We start from the raw sequence: 19,072 nt of genomic DNA, 5'->3' as shown, positions 1-19,072 counted from the left end.
TCTCTCTCTCTCTCTCTCTCTCTCTCTCTCTCTCTCTCTCTTATTCAATCCCTACTTTTCCTCACCAAATTGTCTCACTGTTTTATTAGTGCAATTCTGGCCTCCTCTGTTTCCATCCTCTGTTTTTCATCCTCTGTTTTCACATATAGCTTCCTAGAATCTCAGACTTTGATTCCCCAATCCTTCATATTTAGGTACATCCAAGGCAAACCCGCCAAAAAATACACACAAAATCTCAAATTTTTTAGCTTTTAATTTTTTTTTTTTAACAGCAATAGGCCAACTCTGTGTTATCTGTCTGTGCATTGGTGGTTGCTACAAAAAGCTTGTCCAAAAATAGGCAAAAGTTGCAAGGAATGAGGTATTATACTAGCGGATGACAAATTGCTTTGTTCCTAAAAAAGCTCCCCTGTTCTCGTGGAAAATTAGTGGCTTGTTTCTTTCCTCTCTCAGACTCTTTGGGGATCTTCCATTTTCTTCCTCTCCTCACATACAAGATTTTTCTTGTGAGGTTGGATTCTTTGTTTTCAATCTCCCCACCCGTCGAATTTCGATATGGGTTCTTTAATTTCTTCCTTCTGGTTTGGATTTCAGGCTCCTCTGAAAATTCTGTAGTTTTATTTAATTACAGTATTGCATCAGACCATTTGAATTCTGAGATGGCGTCATCACAAGTTGAAATGGCCTCCACCGCGCCTTTTGGGTGCGTGTTAAGGGATCACAATCGGCGAGACAGGTGCAGAGAAAGCAATGCTAGGGCCACGCAGGCTGCTTTTCAGAAGAATTTGAATAGCTTGGTGAGGAATCACCTCACCACCTGCATTTCTGTCTCATCAACCTCTGCCTCTAATGACAAGGAAAGCAACAACTCCCAAGACCAAAACATAGAGAATGTCGAAAGAGATGATGGTTCTTCGACAATGAGCCCGAGGCAGTCTCGGGTTCTTGATCGATGGGCTGAGAGACAAGGAGGGAAAGAAGCAATGGCAATGGTGGAGAGACAGAGCCAGGAGGCAGAGCTTATGTCAGTGCCTAGTTCCGCGCCTTCATCAACGAGGACATCGACATCAATGAAGGAAGGGACTCTTTCAAGGACAGATAGCTTGGCGGATATTTCCAATCGGGGAGTTGGAGCTTCTTCGCTGGTTCAAATATGGGAGAAGAGGCTGAACCTATCAAACAGTTTCAAGATGAGTTCCAATGGCGGCACAGAGACGAGCAGGTCCAACTCTGGATTGAGCTTCAATGAGAATGAGAACATTTTTGATACTTTCAATGAATCCAGTGCTTTCAATGAGTCTGTTGCTTCGAATCAACCCGTTTTCGAAAAGCAATTATCAAGAGAGTCTGAAGCAGGGGACTCTGTTTGTGTTGATGAAAAGTATGACACCGGCCCGGTTGCTGAGGATTCCGTTGAGGACACACATTCTGATGAAAGCGCCACAAGTGATGCCCGGAGTAATTTAGATGCAAAGGAAAGAGAAAGAGAGAAGGTTCGTGTTGTGGATATCATTAAACGGTTGACAATGACAGCACACTGTCCATTATCATCTCCAAGCGATGATAATGATCATGATCAGCAGTCCTGTGCCAATGCATCTCCGTCTAGAGAGCGCGATCGTGAGAGGTCTTTCGGGGTTGATCAGACAGAGCAGCTGCACAAAGGGTTCTCTCAGGTTTTAAGTTCGCCGAGGATGATCAGAGGCAGGCAGGCATTTGCGGATTTGCTTATGCAATTGGAGCGTGACCGGCATAGGGAGCTTGACACACTTGTAGACCGCAGAGCAGTTTCAAGATTTTCACACAAAGGGCGAATTCAAGTACGTTAATTATTCAATCATTTGAACTCAAATTTTCTTAAACAAGCTTAGTTCTTAATTACGTTGTTGAAATATGTAACCATTTTCTTCCTTTTTATGCAAATTCCAATGCATCTACATATTCACTTTGCTTATTATGCTTGTTTTGCAGTCAATGTTACGGCTTAAACTGCTGCAACGCGGCATGGCAGGGGCAGTAGGTCAAGAAGTACCGCGCCGGAAACCAGCAACATCTCAAGTGAACAAATTGCCACATGGCTCTGCCATCATGCATCTCAGGTAATAATATTCTTCATCGAAACATGCCAAGCTATAAGCTAGTTCTGGTTGTTGTTGTAATGTTTCTATAGAATGTTTGTATTAAAAAGAGCTTAATAATTGCACAAAATTGGAAAGAATTTAAAATATTTCAGCTGTCATAACTTATTCCTGAAAAATATGAGGTTACATCAATCTTAAATATTTAGGTTCGTTTGGTGCTTAAGATTGTTTTATTGGATTACCTTGAATATAGTGAATTATCTAGTCCAATTCAATCCTAGACACCAAACGAACCATTAAAGTACTGTGTGTCATCGGAAAAAGGATGTTAACATTTAGATCATTTAATTTCAGGGAGAAATTCAGCGCTTGTTTCGAGCAGGCCTCAACAGCTCAGAGTGATGCAGCTAGCACAAAAATGCCTCAAAGGGAGGTCGTCAAGGACACCAGTGTACATGCACAAAACTCCTCCACCTCCAACATGCCTAGCGAAAACACTCCTAGTTGTAACATTGATATAACTGAGCAGAAGAATGCAACACGGGTGCAGACTCCATTGCCGTGTGCTAGTAATGATCTTCGTGAAGTAGTTAGCATGAGTTCAAAAGTCACTTGTCAAGAAACAAGCTCAGTGGCTACAAACACCTCAACGCAAGCTAGTAAAGATCTTTGTGAGGAAGCTAGCCCAAGCTCAAAAATCACCTCGGAAGGAACAAGTTCAGTGGCTACAAACAATTTGCTAGCTGATAGTGAAGATCTTCGTGATGAAGCCAGCCTGAGTTCGAAAGTCACCTCTCAAGGATCGAGTCCAATGGCTAGGAACACCACGCCTCATGCTAGCGAAGATCTTCGTGAAGAAGCCAGCCCGAGTTTAAAAGTCACCTTGCAGGGAACAAGTCCAATGGCTAGGAGTACCTCGCCCCATGGTAGTGAAGATCTTCGTGAAGAATCGAGCCCAAATTTAGAAGTCATCTTGCAAGGAACAAGTCCAATGGCTAGAAAAACCTCGCCTCATGCTAGTGAAGATCTTCACGAAGAAGCCAGCCCAAGCTCAGAAGTCACCTTGCAAGGAACAAGTTCAGAGGCCATAAACAACTTGCCCCATACTAGTGAATATCTTCATGAAGAAGCTAACCCAGGTTCAGAAGTTATCTGGCAAGGAACAAGTTCGGAGGCTAGAAATCTTGATGTGCAAGAAACCGCAGATGCAACCACATCCTTGGTTGGTTGGGATGAGAATGAGATAGAAGAACAACTAGAGGATGATTACCAGTACTATGGAGATTATACTTATGACTGGATCAATGAGATTTCTCGCCCACGTAGCTACTGGGAAGACCTGAGGAAGGCATGGTACCAAGAGATGCTTAACTCCAACTCAGGCAAGGGAGAGATACGCCAACTTATCGAAAGGTACAGCAGCATTGCTTCTACTTTTCTTGTTTTGGTTCAGTTGTAAACTTCCATAATTGGACAACCACATGTCTATGTTATACTCATATGAATTTCACATTGATCTATGCAGAAGTACAGTATCAAATTTTCTTGCTAGTGATTTCCGAGACAGAATAGACAGGTTGATGGTATCTCGCTTAGAAATACAAGCGCAACCAGATGGCAGTCAAGAAGGAGAAGAAAATGACATTAACCACGACAGGACAAATCTATTGGTGTCTTTCTTACAAAAGCATCACCAAAATCAACAACAACAAGAATTGCAGCCGGCATGCACTCAAGAAGAACAAGTGCAAGAACAAGAACACCAAGAAGATCAGAACATGACAGAAGAAGATGATGAGGAAGAAGATGATGATGAGGAAGGTGATGACGATAAAGGAGGAGAAGAAAGGAGTCTAATCAGTGCTCAATATCAAGAAGCGAGTGATGATTTTTACCATTGCACATCGTTGCAGCCATCGCCATCTCATATGACATCGTGGAGCTATCAAGATATTGAAGTGGGGGATAATTTTGGTCGTGCTGCTTCTACATCTCCACCCCGACATTTTCCATCTCATTCTTACTATCCAAACAGTCGGCAAGGTTCACCATCACCATCTCCATCATACCATCAAAATCATCACGACTTCTCTTCCCCCTCAAATCATCCTTCAATTGTGAGTTTAAATTTTTCCCCTCTGCAGTTATATTAACTTGAGTTCTTAAGTTACTGGTCGGTATAGAATCTAAGTTAACTCTGCCGAACTTGCAGGAAATGGAATTCATATATGACATGAGAGGGCAGATGGAGCAACTCTATCGTGAGATGTCGGAGCTACGAAAAGTAATAAAGAGTTGTGTAGACATGCAACTGGTAATGCAGCAATCCATGAAGCAGGAAGTTCATTCAGGTTCGTGCTGTACTTCTTGTTTGTTTCTCTTAATGTAGGGCCTCAGATCAATTTAAAATGAAAACCATAATTTGCACAAATGCATCAAAGGTATCTAAAAACATCCTTGCTCTTATACTTGTTTTGACTTTTAATATTTATTTTGGTCTTTTAGGACAGTTTTAAGTACTCTTTCAAAGATATAGCGAGAATAAAATTGCGAGTGGCTGCATAGTTTCTGCATTACTCCTTATTTTCAATCAGTTTCTTGACGGTACACTATTCTGTATGTTACAGGTCAAGCGGAGAGGAAGAGGTCGGCAAATGGATTACCGAAGAAAGGAAATTGTTGCATTTGCCATGAAGTGAAAGTCGACTCACTTTTTTACAGGTAACTTGCTATCCAAGCAAGGCTTCTCATGTGAATATGGATCTTTTCATTTCAATTCTTTGTTGGCTGTAGTACTCATCTTGTGAGCTGCCATTTCTGAATTTTCCAGGTGTGGCCACATGTGCACCTGTCTCAAGTGTGCTCATGAGTTGCAATGGAACAGTGGAAAATGCCCAATCTGTGGAGCTCCAATCGTGGATGTCGTGAAGGCACAGATGGATTACTAGACTCTACCGGCGCCAGGTGAACGAGTTCTTGCTTCAGAGGACCGTCTTTCTTTCGAACAATTCACCATAGTGAAGCATCCAACATCGGAAGAGGAAGCTAATTTTGTTCATCTTTGCCTATTTACTTACATATCAAAAATCATCATGGGACATCATACTTGGTTTCTCTTTTCCCACATATACTACTGTGTGTATGTTTTTTTAGGAGAGACCCACAACTAACAAGCTCTATTGTTTGTTATTCATCTTGCTATATACAATTTGAGAAAAGGTGCCTCTTTTTGGAAACATGCTTGCAGCATATCAAATCTATATTGTCGTTCCCATTTTAAAACACGTGAATCAGCAGCACAATCTAGCGGGATGACTATTGCACCCAAATATTTTCGTAGTTGCAACAGGTGATGTTACTTGTTGGGTAAGAAACCATAAGTCAAAGGTTGGTGTAATTTTCAAAATGCATTTCAAATCAGTATCAGAAAAGCCAATAATTCCTGCTTTAACCTTATTTATCTAGCCAAAGAAAAAAGTTCGTGTAATTTTTACTGTCTAGTGCAGGATTGTGATGTGAAGGGTTGTTTAACAGTTTTCGCTGCAGAAACAAACAGAATATCAAATCATAGGATCTTGTTGGGGGACTTCGTGTACATAGCAATCAAACAATATAATATATATGCTTTATATTTTTGTATTCTCTTTAACCTTTTAACATGTGTACAATAACCATTTTGAAGCTCTAGGGTGCTTCAGATAATAGTGCAGCTATGAGCCTATCAGTGTTGTCTCGAATCATTGATGGCTGTAAAATTCGAAAAACGCCTAAACTAACACGCAGTTATGAAACTAAATAGATATTATTTTAGTGGTATTTCTCTTCTCAATGTCAAAAGAGATCACAAGTTCAAATTCTGCGATAAAAAACCTACAACTGTGAAAGAAATAAGCCCTTAAAATATTATGTGATGCATTGTAAATGGTAAGTATTTAAGATGTAGACAGATAAACTAAAAAGCTTAGAAGGTAAGGAGAAATTTACCCCCACACAAGGGTTAATTTTTGGCTATATTTGATAAATACTCCTTTTGAGAGTTCAAATCATTTGAATTACAACTAGCCATTGTGTCATCTCACTATTCCAATCTAAATTATTAGAACAATCGAACTGCAAACTTGGACGTAACCAAGTTTGTTGGACGTTTTCTCAGCACTCGTATGTTATCTTAGTATTCATAATTTAAATTTAATTTGTTTTAAGCTTTCATACATGGTTCCCATCTAAACAGAATGCTGCCCCCCTGGGACTGGGAGATGCCAGCAGCCCATCAACAACGTCGACAACGTCGACAACCAAAACCCTTTCTTTTCAGTTGTTATTAAGATTGCCTCCTAACAACTCATCACTCAGGGCAGCCCTACATTATTATTATTATTTTATTAAAAGTTATTATTTTATTTTCTTGTTCCACATTTTTTTCCTTCTTATTAGGCTCCAGAAAATATAATTTATGCCTTGAATTTAAGCCATCACCCAAATATCCTTTGACCCCAAAATTTCTTTGTAATATCTGGACAATCCTGCCTGCTATAGTAATAACCAAGAGTGATCAAGTGACGATGATCTACCACTTAGTACTACAGATCTAGTGATATTCTTCTTCACTTGTAAATGAAAGGTTTTAGGTTTAATTTTCGCCATTCTCGTCACAGACGAATTTGAATCACATCATTATAGCTAACCCAGTGTGAGGCTTAGCCACTCCTCCACCCCTCCCCCTTTTGTAGAGGGCATAATCATTAAATATTATGCTAAGAATGTTTGTTTAAGCCCGTATCGACGACTGATAGCCGTTAATACATTTTGAAATCACGTACGCACATAGGTCAATTACGCATGTATGAATAACTGACAATCAATCACGCGGGCACTGGGATTGTCCTTGGCATCTCTTATTTTTACTAGGTGCAACACTCAGAACATGTTAAAAAGAATATCAAATGGTTTTGCAATTGCTAGGTTTGGCAAATATTCACCTGCATATAAATTGAATCATATATTGGATAGCTAGCTCTCTTTCCCTCCAAGCAAGTTAAAGGTGTCCAAAATATCATTGAGGATATATACACACTACTACCCCCCACGTACACAGAACTAGAAAGGCATATAAATATATATATATATATATATGTATGTATGTATGTATGCATAAACCTTTAAGGTAAGAGATTCCCATTTTTTTTTTTATAAAAATGGCCATTAATCGTAGGGTCCACACCACATTGAATTTTAACGATCTGAATTGTCTATGTTTCAAGTTGCACCTCATAGATCATCTCTACAAAATATTAGCCAAATTGGAAATGTTTAAGACATAATTAAAGAATACTTTGTTATATAAGAAACAATGAAATTTTTTCTTGATAATTAAATAGGCAAATGGTTTCGGATTGAATTGAATTTTTGCTAGGATGATCTATGAATCGAGACTTACAAAATAGATGGTTTGGATCGTTAAAGTTCGAAATGAAGTAGGTCCCACACCTAATCCCCATTTTTTGAAAGAAAAAAAATAGGGATCTCTTTGCATAAAGGGTCTTTATGTGTGTGTGTGTGTGTGTGTATTATATGTCCAATCCAATCAAAGATGGGGTTACCTTCTGCAATGTCCTCGTGACAACATGTCTCTAAACCCTAACTATTTGATAGGGTAAGACAACTTCAGCATTTGATTTTTGGTACCAGCAATAATGCATTTTTGGTTTGATTTTGCTCTCTCAAAGACAACAAGGAAGATCCCATCACATTATCATGATCCAATCGTGTTTGGAAAATGTCCCAATGTATTCCACGTCATTTTCAAAAAATAGAAGGCCATCCAGCTATTGCTACGAAGGACAATAAAACGACCCGACGTTTGTCTTAGTGTGTGCTTTATTTCGCTTTCCTAGAATATTGCCTTGCATTTACAATTTCCAGTCACCCTTATAAAACACTGGCACCATTTCATGCCCAAAACCAACCTATTTTCACGACAAATTGGTGATGGGAATAGCTAATAAGACTCCCTTATGATTGTAATCTACTACTAAGAAAAGACTGATTGATACTAAGTATTGTACATTGATATTCTGATGCCGTCAAGTTACATCTCTCTATTCTCACGACATATTAATTTGATATGAAAATAGTATGATCTAAAAGAAAGATAAAATAACGATGTATTGACGCTTTCTATCTTAATAATAGGACTAAGAGGTGACTCAAGAAAAGTGCATAACACTATGTCTGTTGGCCTCATTTTTGTCGACTTACAAATCTCTATCACTAGAGGTACTCAAACACATGGCTTGTTATCTTGTTGTGATTGTGGTTGAAGAGTCTATATAATTTAATTATTTTAGAGAAATATAATATTAATAGATCTATCAACATCTGGCAAACCATGCCATTGAAAATTTCTAGATTTACATTCGCTCCATCAAAGCAGGAAAATAGTTTCATTGAAAATATGGTATATAATTAAAAGTTTACGAGATGAATAATTAAAGATTATGTAAAAGATGACTTTTTTGACATATGGTGTGACATCCCTCCTTACTTTTATTAATATTATAAGGTTGCTGCTTCTCGAAAATACTTTGTCGCACAAGTTTTCACTTTGAAAAATTCTCCAAAAATTTATATGTGATGGATTGACAGAAGAGACTTTGATGGGACATGGTTTAGGGTTCATACTGCAAGTTCAACTGCAGATGACATTCATGTTGGGAACCCCTTCGCTTCAGCCTACAGATTCAACTGCTCATGACATAATAAAGCTTCTTCAAAGTGACCATATGCATACTATTATTTCATTTAGCCACGTTTCCATCCAATCTTTTAATTAGACACAGTTGATAGTTACTAATTAAACTATTTCGTGGCCATTTATCCTCCCCAAGTAGAGCAGGTCCTCCTAGCTTAACTCCTTGATCATTTAATTAATTTACTGTTTCAATCACTCAGATTTAGAAGTGCTGGTGGATTCTAATGCATTTTGTTGATATAAGGGGCACGTATTCATGTGGTTAGAAGAATTTAACTTGCATTTATGATTATGTGTCCAAACTCTCATTTTCTAGTATTGCTTGCATCAAAAGAGAAAATGCATATATAATCTCTAATCTATCAAAAGAAATACATTTTAGTGATGAGAGATGCACTTAAACATATAATAAACTTTCACTCTTTTAGTTCCAAGAACTTGAACGGAAATCTGAGTCCCATTTTTTTATCTTGCTTGTATTAAAAGAAAAAGAAAAATTACATAACAAAATGCTTTCATATACCTGTGACTATTTTGATACAAGCCATATTGAGAAAGGAGACGATCTCTCAAGTACATATGACTATTTATGCACCCACAATCGAAATGAAAATAAGGAATCCGGTTCTGATTACGAATTCTTCTTGTACTTACTAAGGCATAAAGGATTCAAGACTGTGTGGGGCCCACATAAAAAAAAAAGGAATCCAATTCCTCCTTTTGGAGGAATTATTCCTTGGTGGGAGGTGAGAGTTCAATTCCAAGAGCGGGGGCAATAAGGAATGCTTAATTTTTACCCATTATACCCCACACAATTCGAAAATAGTTGGAAAAATTAAAGTCTGCCTAGGATGTATTTGTAGCAGTTTGGAGAAAGGCTTAATTGCATAGCGAGTTTGCAACGAAATAGGTCGTTTTTTAAGGAAAATAATCAAGTTTTAAAGAGGTGGAAAATGAGCAAAAAAAGTGTGGATTATTTTATAAAGAAGTAGAAAGTTTCTATAATTTATAAGTATATGTTGTTATGGAAATTAAAGATATTACATAACAGATAAATTAATTTATTTAGAACATGGGCAGTTTAGTAAAAATACTGGTTTTAATTCCTAATAAAGGGTATTTTGTCAATAGCTTTTATGAAATTAGCAAAATTCTTGATTCCAGATAGTTTAGTAAACAACTTCCATAAAAATCCGATTATGAATATTCCTTCCCAATCGAACTATTCCTCAATTCAATTCCTCTCAATCTGATTACATATTAGTAAATGTGTCATTAATCTCTTTTAGTTACAGCTGATATCTTAGTCAAGCTAGGCATTGGTTCAAGTGTGTTTAGCATATCATGATCTTGAAATCTTTTCAGCCAGCTCAAAAGAGAGACAATGATTGGTTACTCTCATGTACCGCACTCTCCAACTTGGGATTGAGGACGCATGGAGTCTGAGCAGTAAAGGCACAAAAGTGTGGGGAAGGAAATAAAAAAAGGGTCCCTGAGAAGGCTGGCAGTGGCACCGCTATCCCCTCCCCACACACCCCTTCTTTTGCTTCACCAAATTTACAATTATAATCCCTTCACTCGGTTAGGAGGTTGTCACTTTCACCCTCAGAATGGGGCAATAGGGTTATTTATGGCATACCCTAACCCACCCATGTTACAACTTAGCCAAAATCTGCTCATTGTCCCCACTTTTTTCTATAAAATCCTCCCACTTCATCCCCTAAACCCTACTTAACTTCTTCACCTTCATCTTCATCAAACCCTTCATTGTTAATCTTCCTAAGATCATAAAAAATGTGTTCCGCGAAACCAAAATTGCAACGAAGTGTTAGTGTCTCTGCAACGTCAGGGAAACTAATCAACCGGCGTCCGGTCCTCCAGCCAACTGGCAATCAATTTCCGACCTTGGAACAAAAAAAGTCTCCTAAAAAAAGCTCCCAAGAAACTAATGTTCCAACTCCTCTTCCTTCACCACTTCCAACTAATAAAACTAAGGAAACTAAGGCCTCACTTTCTCCTCCTATCTCTCCCAAGTTGCCTTCACCTCGACAGCCTGCGTTTAAGCGAGGTAAAGATCCCAATGAGCTGAATTCTAGTGCTGAGAAGGTTGTAGTGACGCCTCGTTGCGCAACCAAATCGACAAGTTCGGTAAAGAAGTCGAAGAAATCTAGTGGTGTTGCACCTTCTGCCGAAAGTGTTTTGAAGAATGTATCGTCTTTGATAGTAGAGGCACCAGGAAGCATAGCGGCAGCAAGGAGGGAGCAAGTAGCAACTATGCAAGAACAGCGAAAGATGCGAATTGCGCATTATGGAAGAGCAAAGTCTGCCAAGTATGAAGGGAAAGTTGTTCCTCTTGATTCTTCAACTACAAATGATTTCGGTCAAGAGCAAAGGAGATGCAGTTTCATCACCCCCAAGTCAGGTATGAAAACTTAGCAGAAGTACTTGGAGTTTAAATTTCTATAGACAAATTGTTGAAGTTATCAAGTTAACAAAAAGTTGAAAAATCTGTTTGCTTGCAGACCCAATATATGTTGCTTACCATGATGAAGAATGGGGAGTTCCTGTCCATGATGACAAGTAAATCTCTCTCTCTCTCTCTCTCTCTCTCTCTCTAACACACATACACGTTTGCAGCTATGGAAAATATGTACAAATAGAACCAGTCATAATATTCTAATTTAAAATATGATTGAATTCCCCAAGTTTATTTTTTATTAAAAATTGTAACCAGTTTTATTTGAACACAGTCCCCTTGGAGCTAAACAGCTAACTTTGCTTGCTCATATTTACAGTATGTTGCTTGAATTGCTACTATTAACTGGTGCTCAAGTGGGATCGGATTGGACTTCAGTCCTAAGGAAAAGGGAAGCATTGAGGTGGGTGTGATTCCAAAATTCCATTACTCTTTAGATATATTAATAATAGAATTGAAACATTTTGTGATACAACCTTGCATTTTTTGGGCATGTTGAACGGTCTCCTTGAAGTCTTAACAATAGCTACTCTGTTTGTACAACTTTTCTTCACTGGACTACTCAGTAGTACGGGTGATTAAACTGAGGAAATACTATATTTATTTATTTGCCAATCTAATAGATATAAAACCGAACTACCTAGTAGTTCGGACTATTGAAGACTTGCCATGTTTGTAATCTTAACTAATCATAAGTTTTTCTTCATACAGGGAGGCATTTTCAGGGTTTGATGCAGATGTTGTGGCTAAATTTAGTGAAAAAAAGATAATATCAGTGAGTGCTGATTCTGGCGTAGATATTAGCCTTGTTCGAGGACTTGTTGACAATGCTAAGAGAATTCTTGAGGTATATTTAATACATTATTCATATTTACAAGTCGGGAAGTGATTTATGCATTTCTGTTTTTCTCTTTTGTGCTCAACAGCCTCAACCTCTCTTTTTTTCTAACCATTTGATAAAGTAATGAATGTAAAAGTGAAAATGAAAGTAAGAAAATCACTTTATTTATTTGTCGTTACATAAAGTTAAAAAGAATGTGATTAGGAAATTTTCGATGTAAATATGATGTCTTAATCAACTTTTACTGTTTAAACCAATTTTACAGGTAAAGAGGGAAATGGGATCATTTGACAAGTACTTGTGGGGATTTGTGAATCACAAGCCAATATGTACCCAATACAAGTCATGCCACAAGATTCCTGTGAAGAACTCCAAGTCAGAGGCCATCAGCAAAGACATGGTTAGAAGGGGTTTTAGGCACGTTGGTCCCACTGTAATTCACTTCTTCATGCAAGCAGCTGGCCTCACCAATGACCACTTGATCACCTGCCCAAGACACCTCCACTGCATCCCTTCACCATCATCACACATGATTTGATCACAATAGTACATGGAAAGTTGGAAACACACATATGTTTGCTTAGATGGCATGGAATAGCTAGGAGGATCCAAATAAGCTTATTCTCTAATTAACTCTAGATGTTTGTTTTGTAGTTTGTAATACGGTTGTTGTGTGTATCATATTACGTAGAAATTCTCTGTACATGACGTTTGTTTTTTGTTAAATGATGAATTTTGTACCGATAATGTAAATTGACGTTAATTATGAACGCCAATCTTATCTACCAACATTATCAACAACTCATCAAAAGTTTAGTTTTTAACGTCATCATGTCCAAAGAAGAACTTTTAGTGGGAGCTTAAGTGGGCTTGTGAGATGAAATAGGGGCATATCGTGGATGATAAGCTGTATGTGCTGGCAGCCAAGGGCAATGGCTAAGTGTATGGCTATGGGATGAAATAGCTTTCAATGGTTGTGGATGGCCGCCAGTGCCACCACCACCTCCACCGCTATTATTTGCTTTGCTTTTGACACGATTGTGATGAATAATCCGTGCAGGTAGAACTGTTTGGCCCAGTCCTTACCATATCCAGGACCATGATTTATCCATCTATCTAATCCTATCTTTCCATTTAAAAGTGCGTAAGTATTGTCAGTTCTTCCCACAGAGATATGAAAGCTGCCTACGTGCACAAGCACAATCACCATGCCCTTTTACCAAAAAATAAAAAATAAAAAAACCACCATGCTCTTGGTTCTTATATTTTTTAATTATTTATGTTATTTTTTCTAGATTCTGACCTTTTGGGATGCTTATCTGTGTATGTTTTCACAAAATTAAGGTTTTGACTTGATATTCTAACCTAGTTTAGAGGAGATGCTAATAATTTTCTCGCTCGAATATTTTAATTTTTTCTTCTCGGCACTTCTTTTTGTCATGCTATGTTTTTTTATGATTGAAATCGTTTAATTTTTAAGTCACTCTTTACACATCAACCATATACAAAAATCAACCAAATTAGAAGTCTATTAACATTAACGTAGTTAAAATTTCAATGTTTAAATGAAAATAATAGACTGTTTATTTACTTGATAACCAATAGATGATGATCAATCAATATTTTGCACAGATAATCTTTAAAGGATGGCTTAGTAAATAAACAGATTAATTAGATCATCATGCAACACTGCAAGATGAGAATGTAGCTAGCGTTATTATTAATCTAAACAACGTAAAGGAGAATTGACACACTCGAGCGACATTCTTTCTTTAATGTCTTTTCAATCCTTGGTACTCTTTAAGCATCTTCTCCATGTGCCGAGTGATATACTTTTCTACTTTTCCTGTTTCTGTTGTCTTTGTGCAGAACATTGCATATGGATGCACATATGATATGATGGCAGTTAATTCATGGCTGTAAATATTTGCTGTGAATCACAGGTAAAGTGGCATTCGATGTCCGATGGGAATCGAAAACCATGGACTTGGGTGGACCTAAAGTTCGGTTGAAATTCCCAAAACTCACACCAACAAGGCAACAACATAGGGTTCCCTGCTTCTCTACTCGATACCTTTTTCTCATGAAGAATCTGCTTCCCAAATACAAATAGTTTCCCTGAAATTACAGAACATAACTTTATCCTGTGGCCATCTTTTCAAGTATGTGTCTTTTTATTCAATCGATTTCTACCTAAACTACTCTAAAATACGAGGAATCAAACTCTAATCTAAACTACAAGGAAGTTGAACTCGAATGCATAAAGAAAACACGTAAACTCTAGCTATGCTTTTGGAGTGGTAATCTCAATACTCTCTTTTGAAGAGGTAAATCCTTGTGCAAGACTCCAAATTTATACAACTCATAAATCATAATAAAATGCACGTTCATCACCCCTTGTCCTTTCATGATAATTCGAGTGAGTGTGATGCTCATTTACAGAAATCAAACAACTTGAGTTTTAATACCTGTAACACTACCACCTACACTACTGCATGTTCAGTACATAGATATCACTCAAGGATCCAACGCATGTACACTAGTGTGATTTAGAATGTGTCGGCTGTTACAGCAGTGATGAAACCCGAGTTCAACTAGAGTAGCGAACCTAGAAAGCTTAGTAGTTAGGAAAGCTGGAGTCGAACACAAATTGGATAAGCAAATAATGTCATTTGTTCACGAATTCTAGGCGGTTGTAGAGGGATTAAGCATTCCTTTGAACGCGATGAGAAGATCTTGGGTAGAAAGTAGCTCCCCAGTAGCTCAACTACAATTTGGTTTTGTAGTCAGCGTCATATTCAATGTTATGAAAGTTTATGACTAAATTCAGACACAACCCAAGTGACCAAACAAAAATTACTTCAAAATAACATAAGCATAATGTGTGCAACAACTAAAGTTATCCGTATCAAGATGCGAAAGGGTAGAGATAAACAAAACAAAATTTGCAGCATAATATCCAAAGCTAATAGGTAAACCACCACAAAAACATAGTTGAAAATTGTCAATAAAGTTTAAAGCTTGTTTTCGACGCGACTCTTTAAGCAGTGGCTGTGGCTTGCGCTGCTGCTCTCTTCTTGGCCTCTTCAATAATGGTAAGCTTAATACCCTTACCCTTAGGAAGGCTTATCCATGGCTTGGTCCCCTTGCCAATTGTGAACACATTGCCCAACCGGGTAGCAAACTCATGACCACTGGCATCCTGGACGTGGATAGTCTCAAAGCTTCCCTTGTGCTTCTCCCTGTTCTTGATTACTCCAACACGCCCTCTGTTTCTTCCTCCGGTCACCATGACCACATTGCCAACATCAAACTTGATGAAGTCAGTGATCTTGTTGGTCTCCAGGTCCAACTTAATGGTGTCATTTGCCTTGATGAGAGGGTCTGGGTAACGGATTGTTCGCCCATCATAGGTGTTAATATATGGAATGCCTTTCTGTCCAAACTGCACAGAGCGGACTTTGCAGAGTTTAAACTGCAAGAGACACAGAATCAAATATCAGCACATTAACACATGAATTTCAAAACATATAAACTCTGGAAGCATGTATTATATTAAAGCATAACTTTCAATATTTGTTGACATTGAGTGTATATACAAACTTAAACTGGCAATTAAATCAGGCAGTTATCCACATCGAGAACATTTCTTCAGCCAGCGAACATTGAATGGTTCCATATATTTTCATCAAGAAAAAAATTAAAGCAGGGGACATGGTATTATTAGCATGTATGCTTAGATTAATTAATTCTATGAAGAACAAGATGTTTAGGTGCTGAATTCACTTGTACACCATAATAATTTGTTCATATCTAAAGACTATCAATTCAGAAAAGCAACGTTACTTGAACTATAAAAACCACCATGTGACAAATGCACGAGGATTGAAAGAAATGACCTTTGCTTCTTCATCCCTGATGGAGTGGAGACGGAACCGACCCTTGGTGTCATAAAGGAGACGGAAGTTCTCATTTGTCTTGGGGATTGAAACAACATCTGAAAAAGCAAATAACAATGCTCACAAATCGTTCATTTCGAGACAAACAAGTCATAGATGAAAAGGATTGTTCAAATAAATATTGCATTGTTGATATAACAACATGAATACCGGTTAAGACCCATTGAGTAGCAATACATCAAAGAAGAGAGTGTTGTGCATACCCATGAAACCAGAAGGATATGTCTTATCTGTCCTCACTTTCCCATCAACGAGAACATGTCGTTGCATCAGAATGGAAATAACCTCACGGTATGTCAGAGCATACTTCAATCGGTTACGCAAGATGATAACCAATGGCAGGCACTCCCTGGATTTGTGAGGTCCAGACGAAGGCTTGGGAGCCTAAACAACATAAGAAACGCACCATATTTTAAATTAGTCAGTTACTGCGTCAAATACCAACCATTGCACCAATTCAGATCAAAATGAACACTTGCAAAGAGAATTTTAACTTACAAATGCACCGCCAAGTTTGTCGAGCATCCAATGCTTGGGGGCATTGAGCCTCTTCAAATGTTTCTTCAAACCACGAGCCTGTTGCACCCAAAAATTAAAAATTAAAAACAACCCCACTTCAACATCGTAACAATAACGCGTACCAATCAAAGAATTAGCAATGATACGATGATCCAACAATACATGTACGGCCATATCGATACCGAATAAAAACAGTGGTTAAAATACATGTTACAACATCCAAAAAAATTATATTACAACGTCTAAAAATCTTTGATTTTTCACTCCGAAGAACCTAATTTAACAATTATCCATTAACTCTTGTAAAAAAAATAAACAATGACCCATAAAGTATCAAGCAGAAAAAAAATCAGCTAAAAACAACAAGCAGCAGCAGAACTAGGTTCAAAAGATTGATTCAATCCATATCCAATGGAGATACATTACACAAGTTGTAAAATTTATTGTTACATCAAGCGTGTTGCAGAAACCGCAGAAATCAAAGAGAAACGAACAGTAGAAAAATTCAAAGTAAATCCACGGAAAGATGTCAGAGAAAAATGAAATACGAACCATGTTGTTAGATTGATTTCAGGTGAACTCCGCAGACCTCCGCCGCCGCTCCTTCGCTGCTCCCGAGTCCGAAGTCCGAAGTCCGAAGCCGCTCCCGCTCTCTGTGATCTGTGGAAGCTACAAACTCTCGCAGTCGCAGCTCTATATACCCCCTCCTGTTTGTTCACGAAACCCTAATGAGCTCCCGCTTTAGGGCTCAATAATGGGCCGACTTTTGGGCTTCAAATCTCTACTTCATTTTTATCTTTTGGGTTAGGCCCGGTTGGGATAAGATTCGTCTTTTGACTTCTGGTATTGGATCTCGGACAGGTCCATTATTGTTGGCCCAATAACATAATAAATGATCCAGTAAAGGAATATGTAGAGGAATAAAGAAAAATCCTTATTTTTTCTAATAAAACACCGTCACGCGGTGTGATTACATATTCTACTTTATAAATTATTACATGTGTTTTGTTTTATATTCAATCTAAACGGCCAAACATAAGCAGACAACGTGCGTGTAGCAAAAATGTGTGTTAAGATCAGTTTCTAGAAAGAAACTAGGTTGCAATGCATAAGGGAAGTCAACCTACGAGCACGAAACAACGAAGTACTGCTGCCCTTCTCTAAGTAAAGGTAAAGTCTTTCCTTCCACTAGAATTAAGCTAGAATATAAGGAAATTGAAAGAAGTGCAGAAAGGGTCAAACGCGGTTTTTGGCATCGAAGAGAGCCGTTATCTACGATAAAGTGGGGGTTCATACTTGACGACCGAGTTCTTGCCACGGGAGAGGAAAACAAGGTCGGCTCAATGTTGAATTGAGAAATCATATGAGCGTTGTTTTCCATCTTGAATAAATGAATATGCAGTTGTTTCTTTTCATTCACAAATTGTGTTGCCAAATGACATGACAACTGGTTAATTAGTTTGCAATTGCATGTGTTCTGATAATCCTAATGGAGAAAGTATTGGGTTTTCACCCATGCGCCCTGAATTTGATACTTTCCCCTTCTAAATTATTGTAGAAGTTTCAGACCTCCCCTCCGCCTCCCCTTAATAATAATTAAATTAAATTAAAAAATTGGTTAATTAGTTGGAGTGAGTTCACATTAGGACCTTAAGCAAATCTATTAATTAATGTGATAATGTATATTAGTGGTAATGGCAAGTCGTGAATCGTGGGGAAAAATGAATTGACATCACATGGAATGGAAGTCTCTTGACTTGTGTTAGCAGCCAGGATTCCGGGGAAGCAACAGGGTCGCTAATATTAATTAAATTAAATACTAATTAATGTCACTAAAATGAATTGACAACCTCAAATACCATGTAACATCAACAATCCCTTCATCTTCTAACTTCTAAATCAAAACAATTAAATTAAATACTAATTCTTCCACGTATACATCTCCCCAAATACGATATTCCCTTTATATTTAGAGAATTGTTATCAGCATTTCAAAAATCTCATTCTATATTCCAAATTTTTTATATTAGGAAAGAAAAATACACTTATAAAGAGTGTAAAATGAGATTTTTAAAGTGTCAATAATATTTCTCTATATTTAAATAATAACTATAATAACACTGAATGTGAAAAGAAGAATTCATAACCTGTAAACTGTAGCAATGGTTTACGGATATTATGCTGAGCTGTTCTTCTATACATTATTTGGTTTATTGTTCACGACGACGACGGTGCCAAAATATATTTTATTTTTAACTTTCTTATGTTATCGCGGTTGAGGTGGTTATGTAATCGTTCATCGTACATCATGCAGTCGAAAATCATTTTGAATTTTTAATTAAAGTTAAACACAAATAGTATTTAATGAAAACTGACCGCACAATGTACGATGAACGGCTAAAATATGATGATCCTTAGAATCCTCACAAAATTTAGAGAGGATCC

At 37.7% G+C, this 19,072-nt stretch overlaps 3 protein-coding genes across 3 annotated transcripts; 2 read left to right on the top strand and 1 right to left on the bottom strand.

Annotated features, from left to right (window-relative positions):
* The first annotated feature begins 29 nt into the window (after positions 1-29).
* Positions 30-5,317, top strand: LOC103953349 (probable GPI-anchored adhesin-like protein PGA55). Its single transcript, XM_018648931.2, has 7 exons — positions 30-1,820; positions 1,972-2,099; positions 2,436-3,494; positions 3,607-4,198; positions 4,294-4,432; positions 4,709-4,802; positions 4,912-5,317. The coding sequence occupies exons 1-7, from the start codon at positions 660-662 to the stop codon at positions 5,027-5,029; spliced, it is 3,291 nt and encodes a 1,096-aa protein (XP_018504447.2). The 5' UTR covers positions 30-659; the 3' UTR covers positions 5,030-5,317.
* Positions 5,318-10,328: 5,011 nt separating this feature from the next.
* On the top strand, positions 10,329-12,896 carry LOC103953267. Its single transcript, XM_009365004.3, has 5 exons — positions 10,329-11,254; positions 11,355-11,412; positions 11,628-11,711; positions 12,020-12,155; positions 12,415-12,896. Exons 1-5 carry the CDS (start codon positions 10,627-10,629, stop codon positions 12,685-12,687), a joined length of 1,179 nt encoding a protein of 392 aa, XP_009363279.2. The 5' UTR covers positions 10,329-10,626; the 3' UTR covers positions 12,688-12,896.
* Positions 12,897-14,991: 2,095 nt separating this feature from the next.
* On the bottom strand, positions 14,992-17,337 carry LOC103953268 (40S ribosomal protein S4). Its single transcript, XM_009365005.3, has 5 exons — positions 17,180-17,337; positions 16,607-16,684; positions 16,312-16,492; positions 16,049-16,146; positions 14,992-15,624 (listed from the first exon to the last, which is right to left on the bottom strand). Exons 1-5 carry the CDS (start codon positions 17,180-17,182, stop codon positions 15,190-15,192), a joined length of 795 nt encoding a protein of 264 aa, XP_009363280.1. The 5' UTR covers positions 17,183-17,337; the 3' UTR covers positions 14,992-15,189.
* Positions 17,338-19,072: the final 1,735 nt, after the last annotated feature.

Source organism: the organism of the source record quoted next, unplaced genomic scaffold (genome assembly GCF_019419815.1).
Source record: "Pyrus x bretschneideri cultivar Hongxiangsu unplaced genomic scaffold, Pyrus_bretschneideri_v1 Contig19, whole genome shotgun sequence".
In the NCBI taxonomy this organism is placed as follows: domain Eukaryota; kingdom Viridiplantae; phylum Streptophyta; class Magnoliopsida; order Rosales; family Rosaceae; genus Pyrus; species Pyrus x bretschneideri.
Note: the sequence above shows the minus strand (reverse complement) of the source record. Positions and strands in the feature narration are given on the sequence as shown.